Source organism: Colobus angolensis, unplaced genomic scaffold (genome assembly GCF_000951035.1).
Source record: "Colobus angolensis palliatus isolate OR3802 unplaced genomic scaffold, Cang.pa_1.0 Scaffold282, whole genome shotgun sequence".
NCBI lineage: Eukaryota > Metazoa > Chordata > Mammalia > Primates > Cercopithecidae > Colobus > Colobus angolensis.
This window is the reverse complement of record NW_012116066.1, coordinates 2,227,415-2,254,541: the sequence shown is the minus strand read 5'-3', so window position 1 is coordinate 2,254,541 and position 27,127 is coordinate 2,227,415. Positions and strand designations below refer to the sequence as shown.

Genomic DNA, 27,127 nt, shown 5'->3' with positions numbered 1-27,127 from the left:
CAAGTGATCTCATTGTTCAGTTCCCACCTATGAGTGAGAACATGTGGTGTTTGGTTTTCTGCTCTTGTGATAGTTTGCTAAGAATGATGGTTTCCAGCTGCATTCATGTCCCTACAAAGGACGCAAACTCGTCCTTTTTTATGGCTGCATAGTATTTCATGGTGTATATGTGCCACATTTTCTTAATCCAGTCTGTCACAGATGGACATTTGGGTTGATTCCAACTCTTTGCTATTGTGAATAGTGCCGCAATAAACATACGTGTGCATGTGTCTTTATAGCAGCATGATTTATAATCCTTTGGGTATCTACCGAGTAGTGGGATGGCTGGGTCATATGGTACATCTAGTTCTAGATCCTTGAGGAATTGCCATACTGTTTTCCATAATGGTTGAACTAGTTTACAATCCCACCAACAGTGTAAAAGTGTTCCTATTTCTCCACACCTTCTCCAGCACCTGTTGTTTCCTGACTTTTGAATGATTGCCATTCTAACTGGTGTGAGATGGTATCTCATTGTGGTTTTGATTTGCATTTCTCTGATGGCCAGTGATGACGAGCATTTTTTCATGTGTCTGTTGGCTGTATGAATGAGAAATGTCTGTTCATATCCTTTGCCCACTTTTCGATGGGGTTGTTTGTTTTTTTCTTGCATATTTGTATGAGTTCTTTGTAGATTCTGGATATTAGCCCTTTGTCAGATGAGTAGATTGCAAAAATTCTCTCCCATTCTGTGGGTTGCCTGTTCACTCTCATGGTAGTTTCTTTTGCTGTGCAGAAGCTCTTTAGTTTAATTAGATCCCATTTGTCGATTTTGGCTTTTGCTGCCGTTGCTTTTGGTGTTTTAGACATGAAGTCCTTGCCCATGCCTATGTCCTGAATGGTACTACCTAGGTTTTCTTCTACGGTTTTTATGGTATTAGGTCTAACATTTAAGTCTCTAATCCATCTTGAATTAATCTTCGTATAAGGAGTAAGGAAAGGATCCAGTTTCAGCTTTCTACTTATGGCTAGCCAATTTTCCCAGCACCATTTATTAAATAGGGAATCCTTTCCCCATTTCTTGTTTCTCTCAGGTTTATCAAAGATCAGATGGCTGTAGATGTGTGGTATTATTTCTGAGGACTCTGTTCTGTTCCATTGGTCTATATCTCTGTTTTGGTCCCAGTACCATGCTGTTTTGGTTACTGTAGCCTTGGAGTATAATTTGAAGTCAGGTAGCGTGACGCCTCCAGCTTTGTCCTTTTGACTTAGGATTGTCTTGGCAATGCGGGCTCTTTTTTGGTTCCATATGAACTTCAAAGCCGTTTTTTCCAATTCTGTGAAGAAACTCATTGGTAGCTTGATGGGGATGGCATTGAATCTATAAATAACCTTGGGCAGTATGGCCATTTTCACGATATTGATTCTTCCTATCCATGAGCATGGTATGTTCTTCCATTTGTTTGTGTCCTCTTTTATTTCACTGAGCAGTGGTTTGTAATTCTCCTTGAAGAGGTCCTTTACATCCCTTGTAAGTTGGATTCCTAGGTATTTTATTCTCTTTGAAGCAATTGTGAATGGAAGTTCATTCATGATTTGGCTCTCTGTTTGTCTGTTACTGGTGTATAAGAATGCTTGCGATTTTTGCACATTAATTTTGTATCCTGAGACTTTGCTGAAGTTGCTTATCAGCTTAAGGAGATTTTGGGCTGAGACAATGGGGTTTTCTAAATATACAATCATGTCATCTGCAAACAGGGACAATTTGACTTCTTCTTTTCCTAACTGAATACCCTTTATTTCTTTCTCTTTCCTGATTGCCCTAGCCAGAACTTCCTGATACCAAAGCCTGGCAGAGACACAACAAAAAAAGAGAATTTTAGACCAATATCCCTGATGAACATCGATGCAAAAATCCTCAATAAAATACTGGCAAACCGGATTCAGCAGCACATCAAAAAGCTTATCCACCCTGATCAAGTGGGCTTCATCCCTGGGATGCAAGGCTGGTTCAACATTCGCAAATCAATAAACGTAATCCAGCATATAAACAGAACCAAAGACAAGAACCACATGATTATCTCAATAGATGCAGAAAAGGCTTTTGACAAAATTCAACAGCCCTTCATGCTAAAAACGCTCAATAAATTCGGTATTGATGGAACGTACCTCAAAATAATAAGAGCTATTTATGACAAACCCACAGCTAATATCATACTGAATGGGCAAAAACTGGAAAAATTCCCTTTGAAAACTGGCACAAGACAGGGATGCCCTCTCTCACCACTCCTATTCAACATAGTGTTGGAAGTTCTGGCTAGGATAGTTCTTTCAAGCGCATCACAAATATGGGGCTCAATGGAAGCAAAGACTCTAATTTAAGTATCATTTTTCAACATTAAAGTTATTGTCCCTTTTCTGCATATCTGCCTCACCATTGAGGGTTTTTTTCCACAAGATTTTGTTACAAGACTTCAACTTACCCCTTTTGCACTATGCTTCCCATAAATAAACATATCCATTGCTGGCCATAAGCTCTCAGGTTGTTAGGAGATGCAAAAAGTCTTTACTGTTACTTACAGCCCCCTCACCCATCTACATATTTAGTTGTAATCATACTGCAAGAGTATATATGTGGTCTTTAACTCTAGAACTGGTTCCTGGTTTTTCTCCTAAAATGTTTTAGAATCCACCATTTTACTACACTCCTAGAAAGCTATTTTAATTAAGATCACTATAATATTCCAGTCCATATCACAGAGCAATTTCAGGATCTAGTCACAGACAACTCTGCTAATTTGAATAACAAAAATTGCTCTACCAAAACCACCATAAGTGTTTATCCATGGTGCAGTAACTCTAAAGAAGGATTCATCTGGGCAAAGTATTTATGTGTCATGACTATACATCATTACCTAAAACATTAAAATTTATTTACAAAATGTATAATGTTTTTCTGGAAGGTAGACTGATGATTTGGGGAGGAGCTATTCCAAATTATAAATCATTGAGGAATTTGCCTCTTTAGGGGTAAGATGTTTATTTTTAGAAACACCATGTTCTCTGGCTAAAAGAAGGCTATGTGTTCTTGGGTAGAACATACCATTGTGATAGAAATGACATAGTAGGCATCAAGCATTCAAATCTCCTGGTCATTTAAATGGGAATTTTAAATTGAAGATAACTGGAGCATCAGATTGTGTGTACATGTGTTTTGCAGAAGCAATCTATGAATTATGAAGTAGTAACGAAGTACTTATCTTAATCTGTGTGAGATAAATGAAAAAAGAGAAGTATTCCTTTCCTTCCTTTTATGCAGTCCTTTAAAGCAGTGTTTCACACTCCAAACTATAATTTCTGACTCTCAGTGCAGGTGAGAAGCAGACACAAGGGGAGAAGAGTCACCATGTAGATGAGAGTAGCAAGGAGTCAAGGTGTTAAAAGTTTCCCTAGCTAGTTGGAAAATGCTACTACCCTCACTCACTCCATTTCCATGAGCTACTTGTTGAAGCGATCATCATTTTTACATCTTCAAAATCCAATCTTTTCATATGTCAAAGATATGCTTAATGGTAATGAATTTGACTACATACATATTTCTTAATGACCATTCCTAAAATGTTGGTCAGTCAGAAGAAATTTCAGGAATCTCCAATGTATCCCAATATTATACATTCAAGAGAGCTACAGATAAAATATTTGGATTCTAAAGGACAATTGCTATCACCAAAATTATTTGACTACCTTGGACCCTTGCTTCTTCCCCATCTCCCAAGTCCAGTCAACTGTTAAGTTCGACTGAATCTCTCTCTAGAATGCTCCTATGCCTCAACCCCCATCCACTCTCACTGCCTCTACCATAGTTCTTGTCTCTATTACCTCTTACCTGAATTTAATTATAATTTTCACATACATAATGGTCTTTATACATACTGTGATTGTATTTATAGCTCAGAAAAGCACACCCTTGCTCAAAGGTATTCAGTGAGTCATTGCTTGCTGAACGAAAGCCAAATCCTACACTCTTGAAGTCAAGGCTTCCTGGCCTAGCCCTCCTTAACTAATTGCACATTCCAGCAAATTATTCACAATAAATGTTTGTTTAATGACCATAGAACAAACAAAAATCCAAATTTACTTACAAATTACTAATTGTTTTGCTTTGGAATATATTGCTTTTACAAATTTACAGCTATGCATTTTTTGTCTATTGCTAAACAAGCAATGTGTAAAAGCCATTGTATTTAATCATTTTTAATAGAAAGAAAATTCATTTAATTTAAATCTAATATCAGCTAAACCTTTATGGTTAGGTTGAAGCCCTTTAAGTATAAAAAATTCAGAACATAAATGTAAACACTCTTTTGAGTGTTAATTTTTAATTTATTTCTCCTAAACCCTAGTCAGGTTTTCTTTTTCTCCTAGTCAGTGATTTCTTTTATCAAACTATACACATAAAACACATTATCATTTAAGTACAAGCATATTAGCTTCAAAACATAAATATCTCAAATAGTTTTCTGCATTATGATGAACAGCATGTAAAAATAAGTCAAATAACTTTTAACTTTGAGAGTAGTTTCCATCGTAGAACAGATAAAAAAAACTTATTTTCCTTATCAGTTACAATTTGATGAACCATCACTAAAGCATTTTGGTCACTGGTAAATTGCTTCTAGTAAAATTACTTCCAGTCTGTGCCAGCATCATGGTATTTCTAAGCAACAATGAACAGAATCTGGATTTTTGATTACTTCTTTTCATAGGAAATACAGTCATAACTTACTCTCTAACAAGACCATGATATGCAATAGCCCCCATTATTCGGTGGATACATTCCAAGACCCCCAGTGGATGCTTGAAACTATGGATATACCAAATCCCATATACACTACATTTTATTCCTATACATACGTAACTACCTGATTTATAAATTAGGTAGAGTAAGATATCAACAATAATAACTAATAATAAATAGAACAATTATAACAATATACTTTAATAAAAGTCATGTGAATGTGCTCTTTTTCTCTCTCTCTTTCTCAAAATATCTTATCATACTGCACTCACCTATTTTCATGCCATGGTTAACCACGGGTAACTCATTCCAAGGAGTTAGAAACCATGCATAAGGGACAACGACTATATTCAATTACTGCATATATCAGATAAATAAACTTAACAGTCTCATGTGAAGTGATTTGCACAGAGGTACAGACCTAAAAACTATTCTCTAAATTCATTTATAAAATCGACATTTATTGAGCATCAGCTATGTGCCAGGCACTGCACTAGATGATAGGAAAACAAAGAGCAGTCAGGATACTTGCTTGCTAAGAGATGATAATAAAAAACAATTACTTTCCAAATAATTAAATGATATAAAATTATAATAAATACTTAACATTATTTACTAACAAATATCATGTTGTATAATTCATATAAACCACAGTAACAAAACAATTGCCAACTTTTTTCTCTAATCCAGAAGAGTATCAGTTCATATTTAGCATATAAGCACCAAATAAAAATAAATAAATAACATCAAGTTTCCTTACTATTATTTTAAAGGATTACTTGTTCCAGATCAGGCTATCTGCAGGGCTGGATCAGCAATCACACAATATTCATTATTCAAAAATATAACCTGCAAGTTTAATTATATGGAAGAAAGTCAAAACTCTTGATGATGTGACAGTACTTCACATCATTTGAAAAAAGACACTCTAATTGCATCTATCTATATGCTTCAGCAACATTTCTATGAAAAGTATATTAATGAGCCAAGTCTCCAGTCTACTTAAAGCCAAACCTTTGTTTCCAATTCCACGAACTTTGTTTAGCTGTGAATCATTCAGAAATGACTGCATGCACACATCCTCTGTAGGAAAGTGATCATAATGAATGAGAAAGCCACTTCAATTTGATGATTCTAAGGGGTTATCTATTGGACAATGATTCACAATCTAGTGTCATCCATATACTTTTCAAAATTGTATTTCAAATATTTTGTAGGTCCACCCAAACTAAAACTAGATCAGACTATTAATTAAGAACAAGTTTCACTGTCAGACAAGAGAAAAGTTCTGATACAATCACATCTAATAAAGAGAAACCTAGTTAAGATTTTGTAGTAAGCTGATCTTTAACATTAATTTTAACGCAGTTGAAGAAATGGTATTTTAAAAATGAAATATAAATTAAGACTGGATTAAATAATCAATACAAATGTACACAGATGGAGGAAAAGTGATCAGGCATTAATATCACATTCTCTTTCACGGTAAATGGTATGACCAAAAGAGTGATTTCTAAGGTTCCTATCAGCTTGTGGATTGAAAGAACCCTGAGTGAGATAATTATGTGCATTATATGATATCAAGGTCTTATCTCATTAATCAGTGAAAAGCTCTATATTTTTGAAACCAGAAAAAAAAAAGTGAAAATAAAAGATGTTACAGGGCAACTTGTAAATGATTAGCCAAGTTAACTTAGAACTTTTAGAAACAGCTGTGGAGAGAGACTTAAATGTGGGAAGCAAGAAGGGAGTGCAGTTAGGTACAGAGGGATCGCATAAGCACAAATTAAGCCCAGTTGCTCATATACACTCAAATGAGCTTGCCACTCCAATTCATCATTCTCATAATATTTGGTTCTCTAAATTTTAGTGCTCTGAAACACAATATTTTCAATCTAAACCTTTTAAATTTAAAATACCATCAGAAGGCCAAGTGTGGTGTCTCATGTCTGTAATCCCAGCACTTTGGGGGACACATGTGGGGTGGCAGGGGGTAGCTTGAGGCTAGGAGTTCATGACCAGTCTTGGAAACATAGTAAGATCCTGTCTCTACAAAAAAAGTAATAATAATAAATTAAAATACCATCAAGCCCCTGCACCCGCCATAATAGGAACCAGACAACGTCTAGAAAGTTTGGTAACCAGATCTGAGATCAGAACTTTCCTGGATGCACCTCCAAGTTTAGAAATGCCACTTTTGAGGCCATAACTTGCTGAAGAATCAAATATAATGGTCAATGACTGAGTAGCATAGACAGTCCTCACCTGTTATTTAAGTGGTCCTATTTCACTCAGTAGATGTTAATTGATATTCAAGATTTCAATATTTGCCCCCTGTGCCTGCCAAAGACCAAACACTAAAGTGAATTAGCAACAACCACATAATCATATGCCACTGCTAGCTAATTCTGTACTATGTTTTGAAGATTTTTTAAGGTTCTCGACAACCTGTATTATTTGAATTTCCAGAGACATGCAAGGACCTTCTAGTTGCTAACTATTATTTTCTGGTAGCCTTTGTGTTCAATCTGATTTTGAACAGTCTTTTGAATAAACTGAAAATGTTTTCAGAAGGTAGAAATGTCGAGTCCTTTGAAATTTTTTTCAATGCAATAAAATGCAATCAACCTCAACCGACTTCTATTATGCACACACTTTAGTACTTTTTAAACGGTTCTGATAACAGTGGAGTTATTCTGAATGATTCTGTTTGTTGCATCAAATTTTATTAAGAAAACTAATTTCATGATTTTATTCAAAAGGTAGCACTATTACTTATTAACTTTTAATAAGAGACTTGGGCTATGTGAACCATCTCAAAATAACCTGCATTTTAAAAAGAAAAAAATACAGTTTTTAAATTACTAGCATCTTCGATTTCACTCACATCTGTATTTTACATGATTGTATATGCTTGCAAAATCGATGTAATCAAAGCAATTGTGCCTATTTTATAAAATGTATAGCACAATAAAAGCTCTAATAGGAGAAACTTGTTTTCATGATACTTTCAACACAACCCCAGATTATGGTTCTGTCACTGGATAATTCCACTTTTTAATAAGATTTCCAGGAAATCATTGTTGCAAGGGCTTATAACTGCCTATGTAATGTTTAAACTATTATACTTTTCAAGAACAAAACTACTGATCCAGAGATCAATAAATATGGTTTAGTTACAGGAATGCAAAATTTGTAGAACCATGTGGGTTAACTGGAACACTTTCTACAATGCACGTGTAAGCCTAACATGATTGTGTTCAACTAGAGTATTGCAGATAGAACAAATGACCTCCTAAAGATGTCCACATCTTAACCCCAGGAATCTGTGAATATGTTGTTACATGGCAAAGGAGACTTTGAAAATGTGATAAAGGTTACAAACTTTGAAATGGGGAGTGTCTTGTTTTATCCATGTAGCCTAATCTAATTATATGAGTCCTGAAAAAATGGAAGAGGAAGGCAGAAAAGTGAGCCAGAAAGCAATGTGAAAAGGATTCAACCTGCTGTTGCTGGCCTTAACGAGAGAGGAATAGGGCCAGAACGCAAGCAATCTCTAAAAACTGAAATTGTCCTTTAACTTACAGCCAACAAGATGATAGAAAACTTGGTCCTACAGCCACAAAGAATGGAATTTTGTCAATGACAGGAATAAGCAGGAAACAGACTCTCCCCTAGAGCCTCAGCCTTGCTGACACTTTGATTTTAGCCCCGTGAGACCAGTACCAAATTTCTGACCTGAAAAACTGTAAGATAATATGCCAAGCATGGTATGCCTGTAATCCTAGTAGTTTGGGAGGCTGAGACAGGAGGATAGCTTGAGCCGTGGAGTTTGAGACCAGCCTGGATAACACAGCGAGACCTCATTTCTACACATAAAAATAATAATAATAAGCTGGTTGTGGTGGTGCGTGCCTGTAGTCCCAGTTACTGAGGAGGCTGAGGCAGGAGGATCGCTTGAGCCCGGGTGGTCAAGGCTGCAGGGAGCGATGATCATGCCAGTGTACTCCAGCCTGGACAACACAGTGAGATCCCCACCTCAAAAAAAAGAAAACTGTAGGACAATAAATGTGTGACATTTTAGGCCATTCGTTTGCAGTAATTTGATATGGCAGTGATAGAAAAGTAATGCATAGAGGTTTGGGGTTTTTGTGTTTTTTTTGAGTATTTACATGCAATTAAGTAGTGGGAGGATAATGTCCACAGAAAAGTACTAAACATATTGACTGGGGTAGAACCCTTGGAACATGCTAAAAAGAGTACACCAGCTACAGCACTGTCCATCGTAGCTAATTACCATGGGTGGGAAATGTGTGTAATCAGTGAAGGTGGAATAATGCTTCAAGCAACTATGGAAACATCAAGAGACAATGAAGTTAATCCCGATATCATATGAGCAAGTAAAGATAATTGCTTCAATATTTTCCTTCATCTTCACCACTTGACAGTATTCAAGTAAAGCTTTCTAACTTCTTCCTATACCACCACCCAATTCAAAAAGCTTGTCCCATCTACCATACTTCCCTTTTCTTCTAATCCTAGTAAGGTATTATATAATTAATAGATGAAATGAAAGTAGCAAAAGTCCGTAAAAATGAAAAGGCACTGGAGAAATTACGAGCTTTGAAATCATGTGGCCCTAAATTTGAATTTTGGCTCAACTTGTGATTTGATGTGTAACATTAAGCAAGTTAATTAACCTCTCTGAACTTGTGTCCTTATTCGTAAAATAGGGAGAAGATGTACACTTACAGGGCTTTTTGGGAGGAACCAAATTAAGTGCTTAGCACTTCTATAATAGAAGAAAATAAATTGTATTATATTTAACTATGCTAAACTAGGACATTTTAAAACTTTGGAATATGTCTCGTGAAATTTAGAATATCTGTTATACATGCTAGATTAAAATTTAATACAGAGCTCTGAAACTTGTTTTTATTTTTATTTTTTTGTTATTGAAGGTAAGTTACTTCATTACTCCATTGAACTATAAGAATTGCTCTCCAATAAATTGGGCATGTTCTTGCCTTAGCATGACATAAATGTGGGGCGGGAAATGGGTTAAAAACAACAGATACCCTTATCATAGTAAGTTATGCTGGGAAAAATACTTTAGTATAATTGGAAACACAATATAATTTTATTTTAAACTAAGATTCCATCTTAGAGTTTAAGATCAAATTATTACTGCTTGGAAGGTAATATATGTACCCTTGTGTGCTATAAAGCACAAAAGTGCATTATTTCCTAAACAGTACATTATTCCCTGTCCAATGTAAAGAATAGTATTCCATTCTTGTTGTTTAAAAAGATACCGTCAAATTTAAACATAAATTGCTTCATTTTCCATCCTGTGCAATATGCACTTTAAAATGTGTTATCTACCTCCAATCCAAGTCTCCTCATTTAGTCCAGATAAATTTTTCTTCTGTAGTGTTTTCATTGCCCTTAAATCCATTATCAATATTGAAAATACAGTAAGCAAGAATTTATTTAACCTGTTTGTCTTGGTCCCAAATTTTCACGGCAATAGAATAAATTCAGCTATTTAATTGTTTATGAATGAAGATAGTATGGAAGATAAAAAATAATCACTTTGAATGATCGCAAGGACTATGCGCCCCTAATCGTCAACAGAGTCATACCTGGCACAAAATAGACAGTTGAGTAACTGCTGAATGTTATAAACTTAACATACAGGGTGATTGAAAAAGAACTGAGCACTTTCTAAAACGAATTACTTAGTAACTTATTTATGTACTGATTCCCCAAGAATCTCATGTTTATACCACCTCTGTCTCAAAGTCTTGAGGATATAAAGCAACACACCATGGCAGCCATGTCAATCTAAAATGTTATATGTATATTGTTTGTAATTCTTAACTCTTTAACTGCAAGTCATTAGCACAAATACTTGCCTATCCCATACTTCTTTCTCATCTCTCCCTCTCCCCAAGTTTGGCCGCACTTAAGTCTCTACTAAATATTCTAGGTTTCAAGCAGAATGTGTGAAATTCTCAGTAACTCCGTATTTCCCATGATGGTATGGAGATTTGAAATTCTGCCTCTCTTCCCTCTGTAGAAAGTGGTTTCTTTGCAGTTGGGGGGGGGGGCGATTACTTGGAAGATATACTAAGTATAAAAAAATGAATCTAGATAAATTATTGACCAGTGAATGTCTTTGAAATATTTGAAAGTGACAGGAACACTAGCTCTCTGTCTTGCAAGTGTCTTGTGTACAATATTTTTCTGTTACATTAAATGATTTCAAGAGGTCTTTTAAAAAACATACACAATAGGCTTTAAAACAAAATGTTAACTTCACTTGCACATGCCAGGCTTCCTCAAACTAAAAGATCTGAAGAAGCTAAAAGAATAAACACAGACAGTGAGGAGCAAGCAATCTGATCATAAGACCTTCAAAAAGGCAATTTGCAAACTGTAAATTCACTAGGGGCCAGTGTGAATCTTGTTATTAAAAAAATATATAATCTCAGGCCCTTTAAGACAAGCAGAGCTTCTACTTAAAGGAAGAGAACTGTCTTCTCTTTGGACTCCATGTGGAGCGACACATTCAAATGTAGTATCTTACATAAAGATTAACATGAAAAAACCATCCAAGTGAGGACAACCAGGAGAGTGAAGGGTCTGAAAACCTTGTCACATGAGAAGACACCTAAGTGTGCATGTAATAGATTTTTTTTCTATATAGCTCTATAAGGCTACACTGGGAATGGGAGATAAAAGATACAAGGAACTGATTTTGCTCAACGCAAGGAAAAGCTGTCCATGAATGAAGGGTGCAACCTTGGTGAGGTAGTGAGCCCTTTGTCACCGACAGCGTTCAAGAAGGACACGGAATGCCATCTTCAAGAGGTGTCATGGAATGAGTTCCTGTTAAAAGGGGTTCAGACTTTCTAAATGACTTCTAAGGTCACTTCTATCTCTATGATTTTCCATTAATAAATGACAACCTTCTGCAAGCTCAGACAATGCAAATTCCCAAAGAACATGCCATAAAAGTTGCAGACTAACACAAAATTTATCTTAGGTGTTAGCTGTGTTGTTTTTCCACGTAATTTTGTTAAATTGTGCATATGTAATAAAAACAAATTAAGTACACACAAGCAAGTAAGAGTTTATGTTTCGAAAGCAACTAAACATTCTTTTCTATTTTGAGATTATCAATTTAACAAGTATTTTGCTAGATAAGAAATATTTCTCTAACCATGAATGATTATCAATTTAATAAGTATTTTGCTAGACAAGAAAGATTTCTGTAACGACAAAGTTTTGTTTTATTTACTAAATTAGAAAGAAAAGACAATCTTACGGGATAGAAACATGTCAAATTTAGAAAATTCATATTTTTATTATGTCTGTGCTGTGAATCACCTACAAACAAGGAGCATTTATACAATATACACAATCTTTTCTCAGGAAATACCAGGCACTGAATTTTATTGAAGAAGTTATAGTAGCAATTACTATAAAATGCTGTGTTATTGGCATTTACCATAAAAATATTTTTTACATATCAAACAAAATAACCATAAATAGGAAGCTAACTGAATATAAGTGCAGAGACTAAAGGAGAGCAAGTCTAGTTCACTAACATTCATTGTCTTTTAGACTGAGAAAGGTAACATTCTAAGGAAAACAACTCACAGGGTCTGTCTTGCTAGAATTCATTGTTATATTTCACTGGTTAATTCTTACCTAATTGCCTTCCTCCTTGCCACCCTATTATTGTCAAAACTCGCTGCTGGAAAAGAAAAGATGAAAGGATCACTAGTGCTAATTTTGTTCTATTTCAGTGTGCCCTTAGCATCTAACAAGGCATTAACCCTATAATATTAGCCTGAAGGAACCGTTTGCTGTTTTAAAACAATGAATACCTAAACATCATAAAAACACTTAGATGTGATTGCCCTTTCAGCTTTATTAATTTAGGCAAAATGACAGAGTAATTTATATGGTTTGCACCTGACAGGGGCAGAGTCTTTACTAATGCAGTTTACACTGGCCAGGAGATCCTCCCTCAGGCTAAGGTTGAACTTCAACCTACTGTTGAACAGAGTGCGAAGCAAACACATGTCACCAAGTACTCTACTTCTATCAAGACAATCCCTTCAGAAATCCACATAGATGGCACACCACCCTGCAAGTGCTCAAACCTAAAGCTGAAAGAATATATGTACCCAATAAAGACTATTTGATCATCAATCAATCTAGAGACTGAAGTATTATTTTCCTGAATCTTTTGTATTTAAGATATCCCACTTTTCTAGTATGACATTACAGCAAATTTTTAAGTGCTTTATACTATATAAGATGTTATTTCTCCTAATATTGCCACAAATACTATAGTCTTCATCATAGAGAAATCTTAAAAATGTTGGGACATTTCAACTATCATGCAAGTTCTAAACAAACAGAAAGAAAACAAACATGGACTTTAAACCCACAAGGAAAAAAGTAAAATAGTCTTGCTGTTCAATGTTTGTAGTAAGTAAAATGTTCTCTATTGTAGCCTTCACTAGCACAGCAGTACTGCCCTATCTGTAGCATCAATGAAAGAGCTACAGCGAAGAAGCACATACACTGGGTTTAGAAAGAGACCATAAAGAGCCTTTAGATTTTTCCCACACATGCTCAATCACTATAACACATTTTTACTACTACCTAAAATATTTCATATTGAAATTTCAGTCTTTGACAAAGTACACAAGTCTTCAATGAAAATCACGTAATATATATTTGACAAAGCATGGTAAGTAATGATAAAACATTACAAACCAATACTGATGCTATGCAAGCATACATACAACAAGATTCTATATCACCTATGAAGAATTCTATATTCAAAATAATACTTTAAATACTTATACATGATTTTACAGGTAAATTTCCTATATATCACAATTTATTGAGGAGTCAGAATTGAACAATTCCATTTCAATGCAGAGTTTAGACCCAAAAGACACAAGTAACCATTTAAACCTATGTCTGCCAGCCAAATTGTGAGAACAAATATAACGTTACTTGACCCAGTAATCTAATTTAGTCTTTATCATTTTTGAAGTGAAATTATGCTATACTTAAGTATCATTTTGTGTGTAAATGTGTTGAGGAATATAGAGAAGTACTGATGAGAAAAACATGTTAAACATGATGCTTTTATTTTTGGCCAAGTGAGGTAATGAACTGTGATCTAAAACGGTCAAAAACTAAACAACATATTTAAAAACCTGATTTAACCTCCCCAAGCTAGTCTTGCTACATTTCACATAAATTTCTATCTGTGCATATTTACTTACTATTAAGTATTAATATACATATAAAGAAAAGTTAAGACCAATTCAATAATGTAGTGTTAAAATGTCAAAATAGTCTGTAACAATGTCAAAATACTCCAGCCTACCATAAGCTCTTCAAATATATTTTTCCATTCTACCTATGTGTACTACCAGCAACCAATAGTCAACATGCAAGATCTATTATATTTTGTAGGTTCTATCTCCTAAATTGATTCACTCATATCATCAGGTCAAAGAGGTAAGTACTTAAAAGGAAGAAAGTGATTAATTTAAAATGTTGTGTTGAGTTGTATCTGAGCTTGTGGCTAGTATGAATTAATAAAATATGGGCATTTATTTCATCATCTCTAAAAGTCGACAAATCAGCTGCAATAAGGGCTGCAATTTGGATCTTTTGGACAATCAAATATAGCATGAATATTAGAAACATTAATAACCATTATTCATTTTAACCTGATTTTAGTGAGGTTTTGTTTTGTTTTTATAATAAAGTTGCTTTGGGTAAATCTTTAGTCATTTCTTGTAAGTTAAGATGCATAAAGTCAGGAAGCATCCTATTTTCTCAGATTATTTGAAAGAGTTCCATTAACTTCTCACCTCCATTAACTTGTCACCTCCATTAATTTGTGCTTTTGACAAACACAGTTTTTGAAAAACAAATATAGCTGGTTTATTTTTACAAACTAGCCTATTTTTTTACTTCATAGAAAACAAGCGTAACACCCAAAGAGATAAAAATATTCTGGAACATAAACAGAAATAAGCATTAAAAAATCTGAAAATAAAATGATGACAGGATTTAATTCTGAAATGGCCTCATTTTTCAGCAATTTCCAGGGAGTTGCTTCTTTTGGACTGAGAGCATAACCACACTTTCTCAGCATCTGAAAGCCTTTCAAAGAATGAGATAGATGTAATTGTGCATCTCTACCTCACATAAAACAAAAACTAAGTTAAAAAATGGCAACTCACCACAGCTCTAAATACACAATTAAACTAAGGCAGGAGAAGTTTTCCACATCTTTCCTACTGATAAATATTTTTAAAGGAACACTCAAATTTAAAACATTCTTTTCAAAAGCTTTTCTCGTACTAATATTTTCTTTAAAAAAAGATTCGGTTTTACTCCACCAAAAAGGATCATGAACAAAGAGAACATTTTATTATGTCTCCTGGATTTTGCCTTTAAAGCAACACTGCAAATTTAAAAAGATTTTCAAAAATTTTGAAAATTTCTAGAAAGACTTCCCAGTGCACTTCAGTACATATTTACTTAAAATATATTTTTAAAACAGACATTTGCAGAATACTTTTTCAACCCCCATAATATAAATAACTGCTCATAGAGATACAATATGCACGAATTCAAACTTACACTTGAGAACTTGAATGATAAAGCTGAGAAATATGTAATATTAAACATATTAATATTCATACACAACTAAAGTATAAAAGTCTCAATTAAAAGACTCATTTTCTGATCCATGTTAGCTCTGCTTTTAATTCATGAAAAAATAGTATAGAGGCATTACCATATTTAACACACCACCATCAGTTTTTTAATGCCATTACACAGAAAAAGTCATCCTAAGCGTTTTAGATATTCAAAAATTCAAACAAATCCAACATATGTTAAATATTAAAGTTAATTCTTTTGCAATTCCTTAGTTATGCCTTTGTACTTTCACACTGGTGATTAGATTACCATTAAACACTTTAAATAAACATAAACTTTAGAAAAACAAAACAATGATGAAGTGTGGGCATGCCAACATCTTTAAATGTAAGCAAGCTTGAGGTTTTTAATCCTGTAGGTTTTTGGATTTTGCTGTTTGGGGGCTCCCCCGCCCCCGTTTTGCCACAAGGTAGATTCATGAATGAAATACCACTTTAATATCCTATTTTCTCTCACTTACATGTATGCTGGAGAAAGTGGAGTTGACCTGGATGTTTTAAGCACAGGAACTGGGAATTTCCAGATAGCAGGAGAGCTCGTTTTCCATTTCAATGGCATGTTGTCACCACGGTACTACAATAACAGTAAAGAGCGTTTCCATAACAGACTACCAACTAGGACTTCCATTCCACACTGTACTGACACAGCAGTGGCTGCCGCGGAGAACAAGCAAAGGATTCTGCCAGTGCCCTTAAACCGATGCTTCCAATCTGTAAAATAGGGCTGTAAGGTACCTCCTTAAATTCCTCTGTCCCCTAAAGCAATATAATGATTCTATCATTCCAACTCAACAATAGTGCCAGAAAAGCGCTGACTGCAGTATATTTTTTTTTAAGACTGCACTATGCATACCATACAATGCAGCTTTATTTAATAAAAGCAACCAGGCTTTTTTTTTTTTTTTTAAGCTTACAATACCATTGTTCTACCTTAACAGGGATACTGCAGCACTGTACTATATTCTGCACCTATTAACCTGATTTCTGACCAATAGTAGCAAGAAAAAACATAGATGGGTTTCATATGAAAATGAAACAACATACCTACTCAGAATACACTTGTCATCCTCTGAACAATCTTCTTTTGAGCTGCAACAATACAAATGAGATATAAACCTCAGCATAGCCTTGGGCCACCGCTAACAGAGATCAGTGACTCAATTCAGCAGCCTGCTTTCCTCCTGTGCAAGCTCTGGCCACACAATACAAGAATGCCATTATGGGAAAAGCCCGTTTCAAAAATTCCAGTCCCTCTGTTTTCCAGCTAGGAGAAGGCAAAATGTAAGAAGAATATAAACTGCTGCAGAACTCTGCAGGCTCTTCTAGTAGCTTCTGATTCAAGTTGCTCTCCTTTCCCTATTCTTATTTCCAAGCTGAGATGAGCAAAATCTCATACATTTACAACATGCTATAGTAACACAAATATCACTCTGTCTTCTGCAGCAGAGAAGTACAGAGTAGCATGATCTTAATAGCAGTACTCAGAGGGACGCTATCAACAATCTAATTCAATACTGCCCTCCCCTTCTCTCTCCTTTCCCCTCTTGTTCACCCCCCTTACTCCTCCCCTCCCTCCCCCGCAAACAGCTCACAAATTGCCTAGAGGAAAGACCAAAGCCACTGGCCAAGCAGGTGTCCAGCAGGGACCACTCCAAAGCTCAACAGCGGGTCCGGTAACCTATAGGGATTAGCGATTGTCAAGGAGGTTCAAAAATTGAAGCTGCTGTCAACAGCAGCTTGAGGTGTTTCATGAAAGCAATGGCAAATAAAGGGTTCATCTATATTGTTTTAAAATACTGCCAGAAAACAGCATTGTAAATGCCCTGAAAGTGACTTTTAAGCTTCTGTTTAAAGCACCAAAACAAACTCACAAATTTTCTACACAATTCTAAAAAGTGAATATAGGTTAAATGAGTATTATGCTGAACTCTTTATTTATAGGCTGAAGAATTTTACTTCTGATATAGGCAATTCACGATCATAGTACCCTTCTGCTTCTACCTAAAAACAGAATTATCCATTTCCATCAATGCAAGTTTAGTAAAGGCAGACCACGATTGACATGAAAGCCACTACCTATTTTTAAAAATCACTGCAGGGACAAAGAGCTCATATTTACTTTCAAGTCTGTATCCAAACAATAAACTCATGCTTCCAACTTAAATAGTTGGCTTTCGGATACTCTTTCCAAATTATTCCTAGTTTTTAAAAACTGAGATTTAGTCCCGAAGAGGCTTTTTCATCTGCATTTTAGAAACACACATGAATGTTTCTATAGTAAGGAACTATTTTCAAAAATTCCAAAATACCAAATTTAATATATGAGAAATACAGCATAAAATCAGCTAATGTAATCACAAACACCTTCCTTTTAAGATACAGACCAATATCAAGGCAAAAAGACAAACTACTATTTTCCTGTGAAGCACAAAACATATATGTACATGCAGGATGTACATATACACATACATACATACATATATGGAAAGAGAAAGCTTACTTTGAAAGACTGACAAGTAATATATGAACTTTGTAAATATTAAAATTATGTCAACCATCATTACCTTACATACAATTTTTAGTCAACCTATCATACAAAAGAAACAGCCCTCAAAAACCCAGTCAAGCAATTTAAAGGGTTAAATTGTATGTCCAACTCCTTTTAGTACTCACGCACAAAACGCACTCATAGAAATCGTCAAAGGAATCAGAAAAAGGAATATTTATCAATGCGTTAGTGGCCAACATATATTTAAAAGTTTTTTTTTAACCTGCCACTAATACGCATAAATTACAGCCAATATTTTACATTAGAAGGCTTTCTGCAATAATCCTTAATGGTTATATAGCAGAAAGCCCTCAGGTATAATCAGCACAGGCAACTTGTTTGAAATCCATAGAAGGAGAAATACATACACACACACACGCATACACACACACAGCCACACACACGTATGAACACATCAAGTTTGAAATGTCTTATTCCACAGTGAGTTTCAAATAAATTTTCAAAACCCGAAGCATTTGCAAACATTTAAAAATATAAAACATAAAGCAGCTATATATTTTTTAGTAAGGAGGTGATGTTTTAGAAAAGAAATTCAATTATTTTCCAGCTTATGGATCTTTTTGTTTGCTTGCTTTTCTGAGATGGAGTCTCCCTTTGTCACCCAGGCTGGAGTGCAGTGGCACAATCCAGGCTCATTGCAACCTCTGCCTTTCAGGTTGCAGCAATTCTCCTGCCTCAGCCTCTTGAGTAGCTGGGATTACATGCACCTGCCACCATGCCTGGCTAATTTTTGTATTTTCAGTAGAGACAAGGTTTCACCATATTGGTCAGACTGGTCTCGAACTCTTGACCTCAGGTGATCCACCCGCCTTGGCCTCCCAAAGTGCCGGAATTAAAGGCGTGAGCCACAGTGGCCGCCCTACTTCACCTTCTGAGAATAAAGATCCAAAAACCTGTGTAAAAACATGGTAGTGAAGTGTTTCCAGCAGTTTATCTGTCTATGAAGGCTTCTCAAACATTGATGAGTGGAAAACAGGCAAGTTAAGGTAGAGTTTTCCAAATTCCCAAAAAGGGAACCACCACAAACAAGTGAAGATCACTTTATTGTAAAGATTATCATTCTTCTACAAGAATATTCTTCTATAAGTTATTATTCTTCTATAAACAATCAACTGATTCAAAAAAACCAACATATTTTTGTCTAATTTCATTAGGCTCCAAAGAAACTATCTAATACCACGAATCTTCTATGTCAATTTTCAGTCTAGATTCCTTGCAGACTTAATATTTAATATTTGTTTCTGTGGTACTCCAATAATTTTATTATTTGTTCAGAGTGAAAAGAAAGTATGGCTACCTCCCTACACTCCATCCTCAGCACTCTAAAACACCTAAAACCCTAAAAGCATTATATCTGATGGTAGAGATGTATATATATTTAGTTCTTACTTTTCCTTTAATAAATTATTAAGTCACTTATAATTACCTCTCATGAGCAAACAACTACTATGCCAAAGTCCTTAAAAATAATCCCTTTAGGCCGCGCGTGGTGGCTCACACCTGTAATCCCAGCACTTTGGGAGGCCGAGGTGGGCAGATCACGAGGTCAGGAGATCGAGACCATCCTGGCTAACACGGTGAAACCCCGTCTCCACTAAAAGTACAAAAAATTAGTCGTGTGTGGTGGCAGGTGCCTGTAGTCCCAGCTACTTGGGAGGCTGAGGCAGGACAATTGTGTGAACCCGGGAGGCGGAGCTTGCAGTGAGCTGAGATCGTGCCTCTGCACTGGCTGGATGACAGAGTGAGACTCCGTCTCAAAACATAATAATAATAATAATCCCTTTAATCAGAAATACAGTTCATGAACAATACTTTACACTATTAATTCACTTAACAACACTATTCCTCACATATCATTTAGAAATAAACTTCAGCCAGGTAAAATCATCCCAATTACGAGTTGGCAGCATCCAAACAAATCAGATGTTACTACCCTGGTGGAGAATCCAGTCATAACTATGGAGTGTAATTATAATTCCCATTACATTCTAGAACTAAAAATATGTTCACCTATGGAATGAACAAAAATGATTAAACACATATTTTAAATATAATTTTATGCAGGCCCAGTGTCCTACTATTTTAATATTTAGAATAGCAAATGTCAAAAAACCCTTGGTCACATCATAGGAAACACTTATTTTGATTACAGAACACTTGGTTTCTATTATGTACAATTGCATAAAACAGGAGAGAAAGACATCATACATAAAAGCTCTTCAACACATTTTATGAATATTAATCCGTTTAAAAATACCTGTGAAATGCATAGCTCAGAGATGTAACAAACAAAGGACAATGATGGGTCTTGGCCAAAGCTACAAAAAGAGCCAACTCTTAGAATGTAAAAGGAGAAGATTTTTTGAAATTTTAGGACTCTAAGAATTCATTTTTCTCAGTACCCTCATTGCATAAATGAAAACACTGAAACCCAGAGACGCTAACTTGCCCAATGTTGTATCACAAGCTAGCAGTAAAAGAGGAACTAGAAACCAAATTTCAATCTCCTAGTATAGGACTCTTGTAGAATCCCTACTGTTCTTCCCAATGAGACCATTCCACAAGATGCATGTTTCTATTTGAAGTGAACCACATTCTATAAATGTCTCAATGTATTCTAAAGAAACAGGACTACAAAGAGATATCAACTCTTCCAATTATATGTTCAATGAAAAATAGAAGTGGGAGAAAAATACCATAAAAGAAAAGCTGTGCATGAAGAACCATTTCCAAAATCTTAATTCCAGAAGATGTTTAAGAATGTTCAGGAAAAAAATGTAAGTATAACTTAAGCAGTCACGGTATGAGAGAAAAGGTAAATATATTGCCAATACTCTGATATTTTTTCTCAGTGTAAATGTTCCTAAATAATTTTATAGTAAAACTTAATTTGCTAACTGACTGCTACAGTTTGTCACCAGTACCACCTCACCAAATGAACTAATATATCATGTTTCTAATCTCTTGCTCCATTTTTTTCCTGATGTCCCCTAAGAAATTATCTACCTTTTCGTGCAAGTTTTGGTTAATACTGTGGTAGGTACAGCTAAAGACTAATCGCCCTAGTCAGAGTTTGTATGAACAGACACTGTGTAATCTTTTCAGTTCTGAAATGTCTCTTCAGATTAATCTAAAATATCCATGTTATTCACAATGCTCAGACAAGACTGCAGATCATGCCAAATTGTGTGCTTTGTTTATGTTCCACCAATCAGTAAAAGTACTTGGATGGCAAACAAATAGGACTGTTAAACCCTTTAAAACACACAAAAAATTCTGGACAGCAGAGCAAAATTCTTGATACATTAAGGGTTCCTTCTTACAGGAAATAAAATTGTTCACATTCATGGCTATGTACACTTATACAGTTACATGCATGTGTGTTTGTGTGTGTCTTTTATACACATATATGACTATATATTCGTGCATGAGTGTGTCTCCTTTATTTGTTTCAGGAAATCATCAGATACATTAAAAATTTCTTACTAGATACTCAGATATGCAGCCTTGCCACAATAAAAAATGGAAAATCCCAGATATTTCTCAAAGACAACTACACTGGAAAGTTTTACATTGGAAATTTCCTTAACAGAACAGTGTGAAACCTAGTAGGCCAACAAAGAATCTACAAAGACATCCCCTTTTGTAGCTATGACTATGCCTTGGATTTATATCAAAGGTATCAAACAATATAAATTAGTCAAAATCATCAAACAATACAAACAATGCTATGCAGGCACACACTCATGTATATGCACAGAGAATTCCTCACACCATGATGGCGTAAGCAATGTGAAGGGCAGTATTCTTCCTATCTGTAACATTGCCATAGGATAAGAAGATAAATATCCCTTATCTTATTAAGATAAATAAATAAATAAATAAATATTTATTTATGTTGGGCATAAATATGTTGGGCATAAGTATGCCCATGTTGGGCAGAGAGAAAACAGCAATAAGAGATGCTGGTGTGTTGAAGAGGCAGGAACACTAGATAATGGGTCCAAAGGAGAAGACAATAGGGGTGAGGAAGGTAATGACTGGCTGTAAGGGGAAAAGAAAGCCAGAGTGGTAGTAATTGCTGAAATTTACATAATACTTTTTATAGTTGGGTGTCAGATGAAAGAGGTTATGGGGCTAAGACAGGAACTGGGGTAAGTGGGCAAAAATACAGAGAGACTGAGCAGAGAACAAAGTTACAGTTGTTGGGGGCCCAATGATCCACAGATTCTGACTACCTTTACTCTTTCACTAAGGCTGAAAAAAGGAGTAACACTGAATGGGAAATTCAGAAGTTCTTGCCCTTCCTTCTTCATTTTGTTTTCTGGCACTATCCACACTCTTTACGGCTTTTCTTTCTTTCTTTTTTTTTTCCTACCCATGTATGCTTCAAAGTATTGCCATCTGTTTATTTAAAAAATGCTTTAAACTCCAAACCAGGACGTTTGTGTATGCTTGGGGTTGTGGCAGTGGAAATCAATGGTTTTTATTTTATTTTATTTTATTTTATTTTATTTATTTATTTTTGAGACAGAGTCTCATTCTGTAGCCCAGGCTGGAGTGCAGTGACACAATCTTGGCTCACTGCAACTTCCGCCTCCCAGGTTCAAGCAATTCTCCTGCCTCAAATTCCCGAATACCTGGGATTACAGGCATGTGCCACCACGTCCGGCTAATTTTTTGTATTTTTAACAGAGATGGGTTTTTATCATGTTGGCCAGGCTGGTCTTGAACTCCTGGCCTCAAGTGATCCACCCACCTCGACCTCTCAAATTGGTGGGATTACAGCCTTGAGCCACTGCACCTGGCAAATCAATGGTTTTTAAATATATATACTATTTACTATTTACATATGTGATTTTAGATTACCTTTTTTAAACTGTTTGATAAGAGCAATACAGAGAAACAATTTATCATCATCAGTAGGGGTAATATATCCAATTCTCCAAAAAGATGCCATGCTATTACCACAACCTGTGCTATAGCTATTTTACTTCATCTGCCCAAGATGTCTTTCCCAAATTCCTATGTGTCCCTCAAGAAGGAATCCCTAAATCTTTGTATCTTCCTAATCAAGCACCATTCCTGGCCCATTGGAAAGCACTCAATAAGTATTTGTTGAGTAAACTGAAAGGGAAATTTATAAGCAGAAGAGTGAAAATCAGAATTATATATTGAAGCCAGAATATATCCTGAAGGATTTTTAAAACACTTGCTAAACCTGCTATTACCACAAGCAGAAATTAAGAGGGATATTTATCTGTTAATTTGATAATTTTAGGCTATAATCTCCTTAAAATGAAAAAATATACAGAAACATACTATCTTATTAAAAATAAGCATATATTGAAGGAAATCGTCCAGAATATACATATACTTTCTTAAATAAAATAAATCATTCCAGTAAAAAATCTCTATCACCTGAAATAGTGATCACTCACCTGTTTAATCATCTCTCAGCAACTTCCTAAGCATCTCCTCAAACTACTTTGAGTAAATAAAACAGTCAAGCCATTGTTAGCTTTTCTGATTGAATCTGTAAACTTATCAAACTAAAAAGCCACTTAAAATGTACAGTGCAACTGAACAATTAAGAATATGTCTCTAGTGAATGAAAATACATTCATATGAAGCTTTCCAAATAGTTTCACTTATTTGTTTTAATTTTGGTAGCATCAAATATGGAAGCAAGACTGCCAAAGTGGCATGAAGATGACATAAGGAATACTGAAAGCTTTATATTTGTAAATCCTGCACTATTTTGGTAAGAATAAACAATTTCTAACAATGTTTATTTATGATGGTTGAAAAATTTTTCAGTAATAAGCACATCACCTACCAAATCTCAAAAGACACGCCAGTTAAACAAATTCAACATTTGCCATGTTCTATATTATTTCAGAAATATCTATACTTTTATACAAATCTGAATTTCTGAAAGATCTTTAGAAGAGTATATTTTCCTCAACATCCCAATTTTAAATTAGTGAAATAGTGCTACTACCTTGAAAAATGTATATTTACATCCAAAAAGTTGGATATAACATTCACACGTGCATCATAAATGTTATAACCAAAAATGAGGTTAGAAGATTACCTGGTTATCCAATCTCTTCCTCTTCCTATTTATAAATATCGGTTAAAAATACTGATAGAGTAATCAAAATAACATTTTGCTAACCAGCAGCACTTTCACAGAAAGTTAATCCTAACGACTAATTAAGACTATTTAACACTATTTAAATTTTCTATGAGAAAGAGCTGTTTATATTCAATTGCTTTAATTTTTTACCATTTCATAGGCTTAATTATTAAAACTGAATTTCCTATACATATGTCCACAGAAACTATTGTTGTCTAAAAATAAAAGGTTTTGACCAAATAATGAATGAGAAAATCTTACACTTCATAAAAGGCTCAATTTCAAACTTGAACCTTGTGACCCATTGCCATAACATGAAACCCAACAGTTTTCTTAAAGATGTCCTATGGTCATGTTATTTGCCCACTATGGCACTATCCAAGAGACTTAGCAACCTGGCCAATACCTCTGTTTTCATGACTATTTCCAGATCCTTTTCATTTTCCAATTTAGAATTCTTCTCTCTAGTGATTTTAAATTCTACAAACAAGTAAAGAGTACAGAGACAGTTATACTGAAAGATGCCAAGTGTATGGTCATAGGTCTAAATTGTAGACGCTAGCTGAAAAGTGTGTAATTTAAAATTGCTATGCCTGCAAACAGAAATTAAATTAAAATCCTATGATGTACAACATCATTAGCACATGCCACATCAAGTGTTTATGTGTTGTAAAATAATCACAGCTTGTTTTGGCATTAGGTTTAGCTTTATTATTTGGATGCAATGGCTATCCAATGAAAGGGAAATCATTTCTTTTCCTTTATCTCATGGTCTGTTACTAACTAAAGTAAATTCCATTTTGAATAAAAACAGAATTCATCTTCTAGGTTGAATCTAGATTTAAGCTAGAGGTAATCTAAATCTGGGTTTCCTGACTTCCTTTCTATGTCTGTCTACTTCAACTAATAAGTTCAGAACCACTTCATGTCTTCAAAATCAAATATATGTTTTAAATAATCAGTTACTTCTCATGGAATTCTGAAGCTACATAACACTGAGTGAAATACATTTTCCCTTTAGCTAGCATATATTTATTCATTAATTCCTTATTCAGCTTGATTTAAGTCAGAGACACTTGAGCATTTTTATGAGTCTTCCACTACAGGGTCTAGCCTTTTGTTTAAATTTCTATGATATTGTTCAGAAATTAAACAAAAATATTTATGTTTAGGGGTTTCTAGAAATACCAATTTTTCATATTCAGATTTGTAAAGCACAGAACAACATAACATGTATTCCAAAAAGGGTGAAGAGGCAAGATCAAGCTTGAATGGATACTCTAAACAGGGAAAAAGTACATTTATTAATTAGGACCACACTTTCACATCTGTCAACTAAAATGCATTTATTTCAACTGAAAACTTCTTAGTATATTAACCATTACTGACAGTGTAAGATAATCTCCTATAACTTCACAAATGAAATCAATCAACTTACTCTGCCTAGCCCAAAACCCCTAGAAAGGAGATACATGCTGAGTGAGTTATTTCAGTCATCAATAAGTATCAAGAACTTATGACTTTGCCAGATGTTACAAATATACAAAAGAACACATGTTCCCTGGCCACAAGACCATTATAATCTAATCAGGCAGACTAGATATACACATAGGAAACACAAATTAGTGTAAATACATTGTTACAGTAAACCCATAACTACCAGAACCCTGAATAGCCTAGTTTTCTATACAGTTTTTTAAATTACTTTACAGTAAGAACAACTGGGAGAGGTTATTAAAATATCAAAACTCACTTATTTTTCACCTTTTGGTAGAAATCTTTCTGCCCCTCGTGTCTAAAATATACACAAACCTTTATAAAATATGTCAAAGTACCACAATTAACAGTAGCTATTGTAACATGCTTCAGATGTACATACAGCAATGTGTGCAAATAATATCTGTCATTCATCACTCTTGCTTGCCCCTTGCTCCCCACTGCCCTGGTTAATATGGTTTTACATGGAACACAGAAGTTGCTGAGAGAAAAATGGCTCTTTTCTTTATGCTGCAATACATATACCAAAAGAAAAGTTGTTTACCTTTAAGGCAGATGTGCTTAAACATTAGTGTGCATAAGAATCACATGAGGTGATTATTTAAAATGTAGATATCTGGAGGTGGGGCCCAGTACTCTGCATTCTCAACAAGTACTACAGTCGGTTATCACACCAGGTCTACTAAACTATTAGAGAAACACTGCTTTAAACTCAAGGTTGCTAACCCCTGCTGAATATCCCTTAGCTATAGTAAGATTGTTTTCTTTCTCAGTCTCTGGCTTTCCTTAGCATATGAACACTGGCTGCTCAACACCAGTTGCCATAGCACACTGTACAGCCATTATCTTGCCCTCCCACATTCCAGATCCTTCTAGGTCTGGGAGAGTCTGAAAGTAAGGTCTCCAGCTGGCAGACAGATAGGCGCAGAGGCAGACAGACAGATGCAAAGTGGGAAACTGAGAGGTACAACAATCAGAAAACAAATTATCTTGATTGTGTAATACAGATTAAAAAGTTAAAAACTTATTTCAAACTTTTTTCATGAGGAAGAACGCAGAAGAGGGCAGAGCTAGGCACCTGTGGTCCAACTGCAGCTGTGTCCCTGATTAGCTTTCTGCCCTCCAGTGTTATCTTCCCCCATCTGTAAAATAGGGAAAACGCTGCTTTCCTTGCCCATCTCACAGTGTTTTCTTTTTTTTTTTTTTTTTTTTTTTTTTTAGGGGCTCACTCTGGTGCTTACTTGTGTGTTTAAAGGTATGATCACAGAAATTTTTCATGGAGACTAAGTCTCAGTACATTTCCCAAGGTCTTGAACTCCTGGGCTCCTGCCTCACCCTCCCATAGTGCTCAGATTACAGGCATG

The 27,127-nt window shown here is 35.0% G+C and overlaps 1 protein-coding gene across 8 annotated transcripts in view; it reads right to left on the bottom strand.

Annotated features, from left to right (window-relative positions):
- KLHL13 (kelch-like family member 13) overlaps positions 1-27,127 on the bottom strand; it is a 220,059-nt gene that overhangs the window by 66,109 nt on the left and 126,823 nt on the right. The window contains exon 1 of one of the 8 annotated variants that reach the window (XM_011948704.1): positions 16,600-17,087. The exons of 4 other annotated variants lie outside the window; for them this stretch is intronic. In XM_011948704.1, the coding sequence (XP_011804094.1) occupies positions 16,600-16,679 (80 nt within the window). In that variant the 5' untranslated portion in view covers positions 16,680-17,087. Of the gene's footprint in view, positions 1-128; positions 179-16,016; positions 17,088-27,127 lie in introns of those variants that run through there. 3 more of the 8 variants (XM_011948703.1, XM_011948710.1, XM_011948708.1) reach the window with 3 other exon arrangements.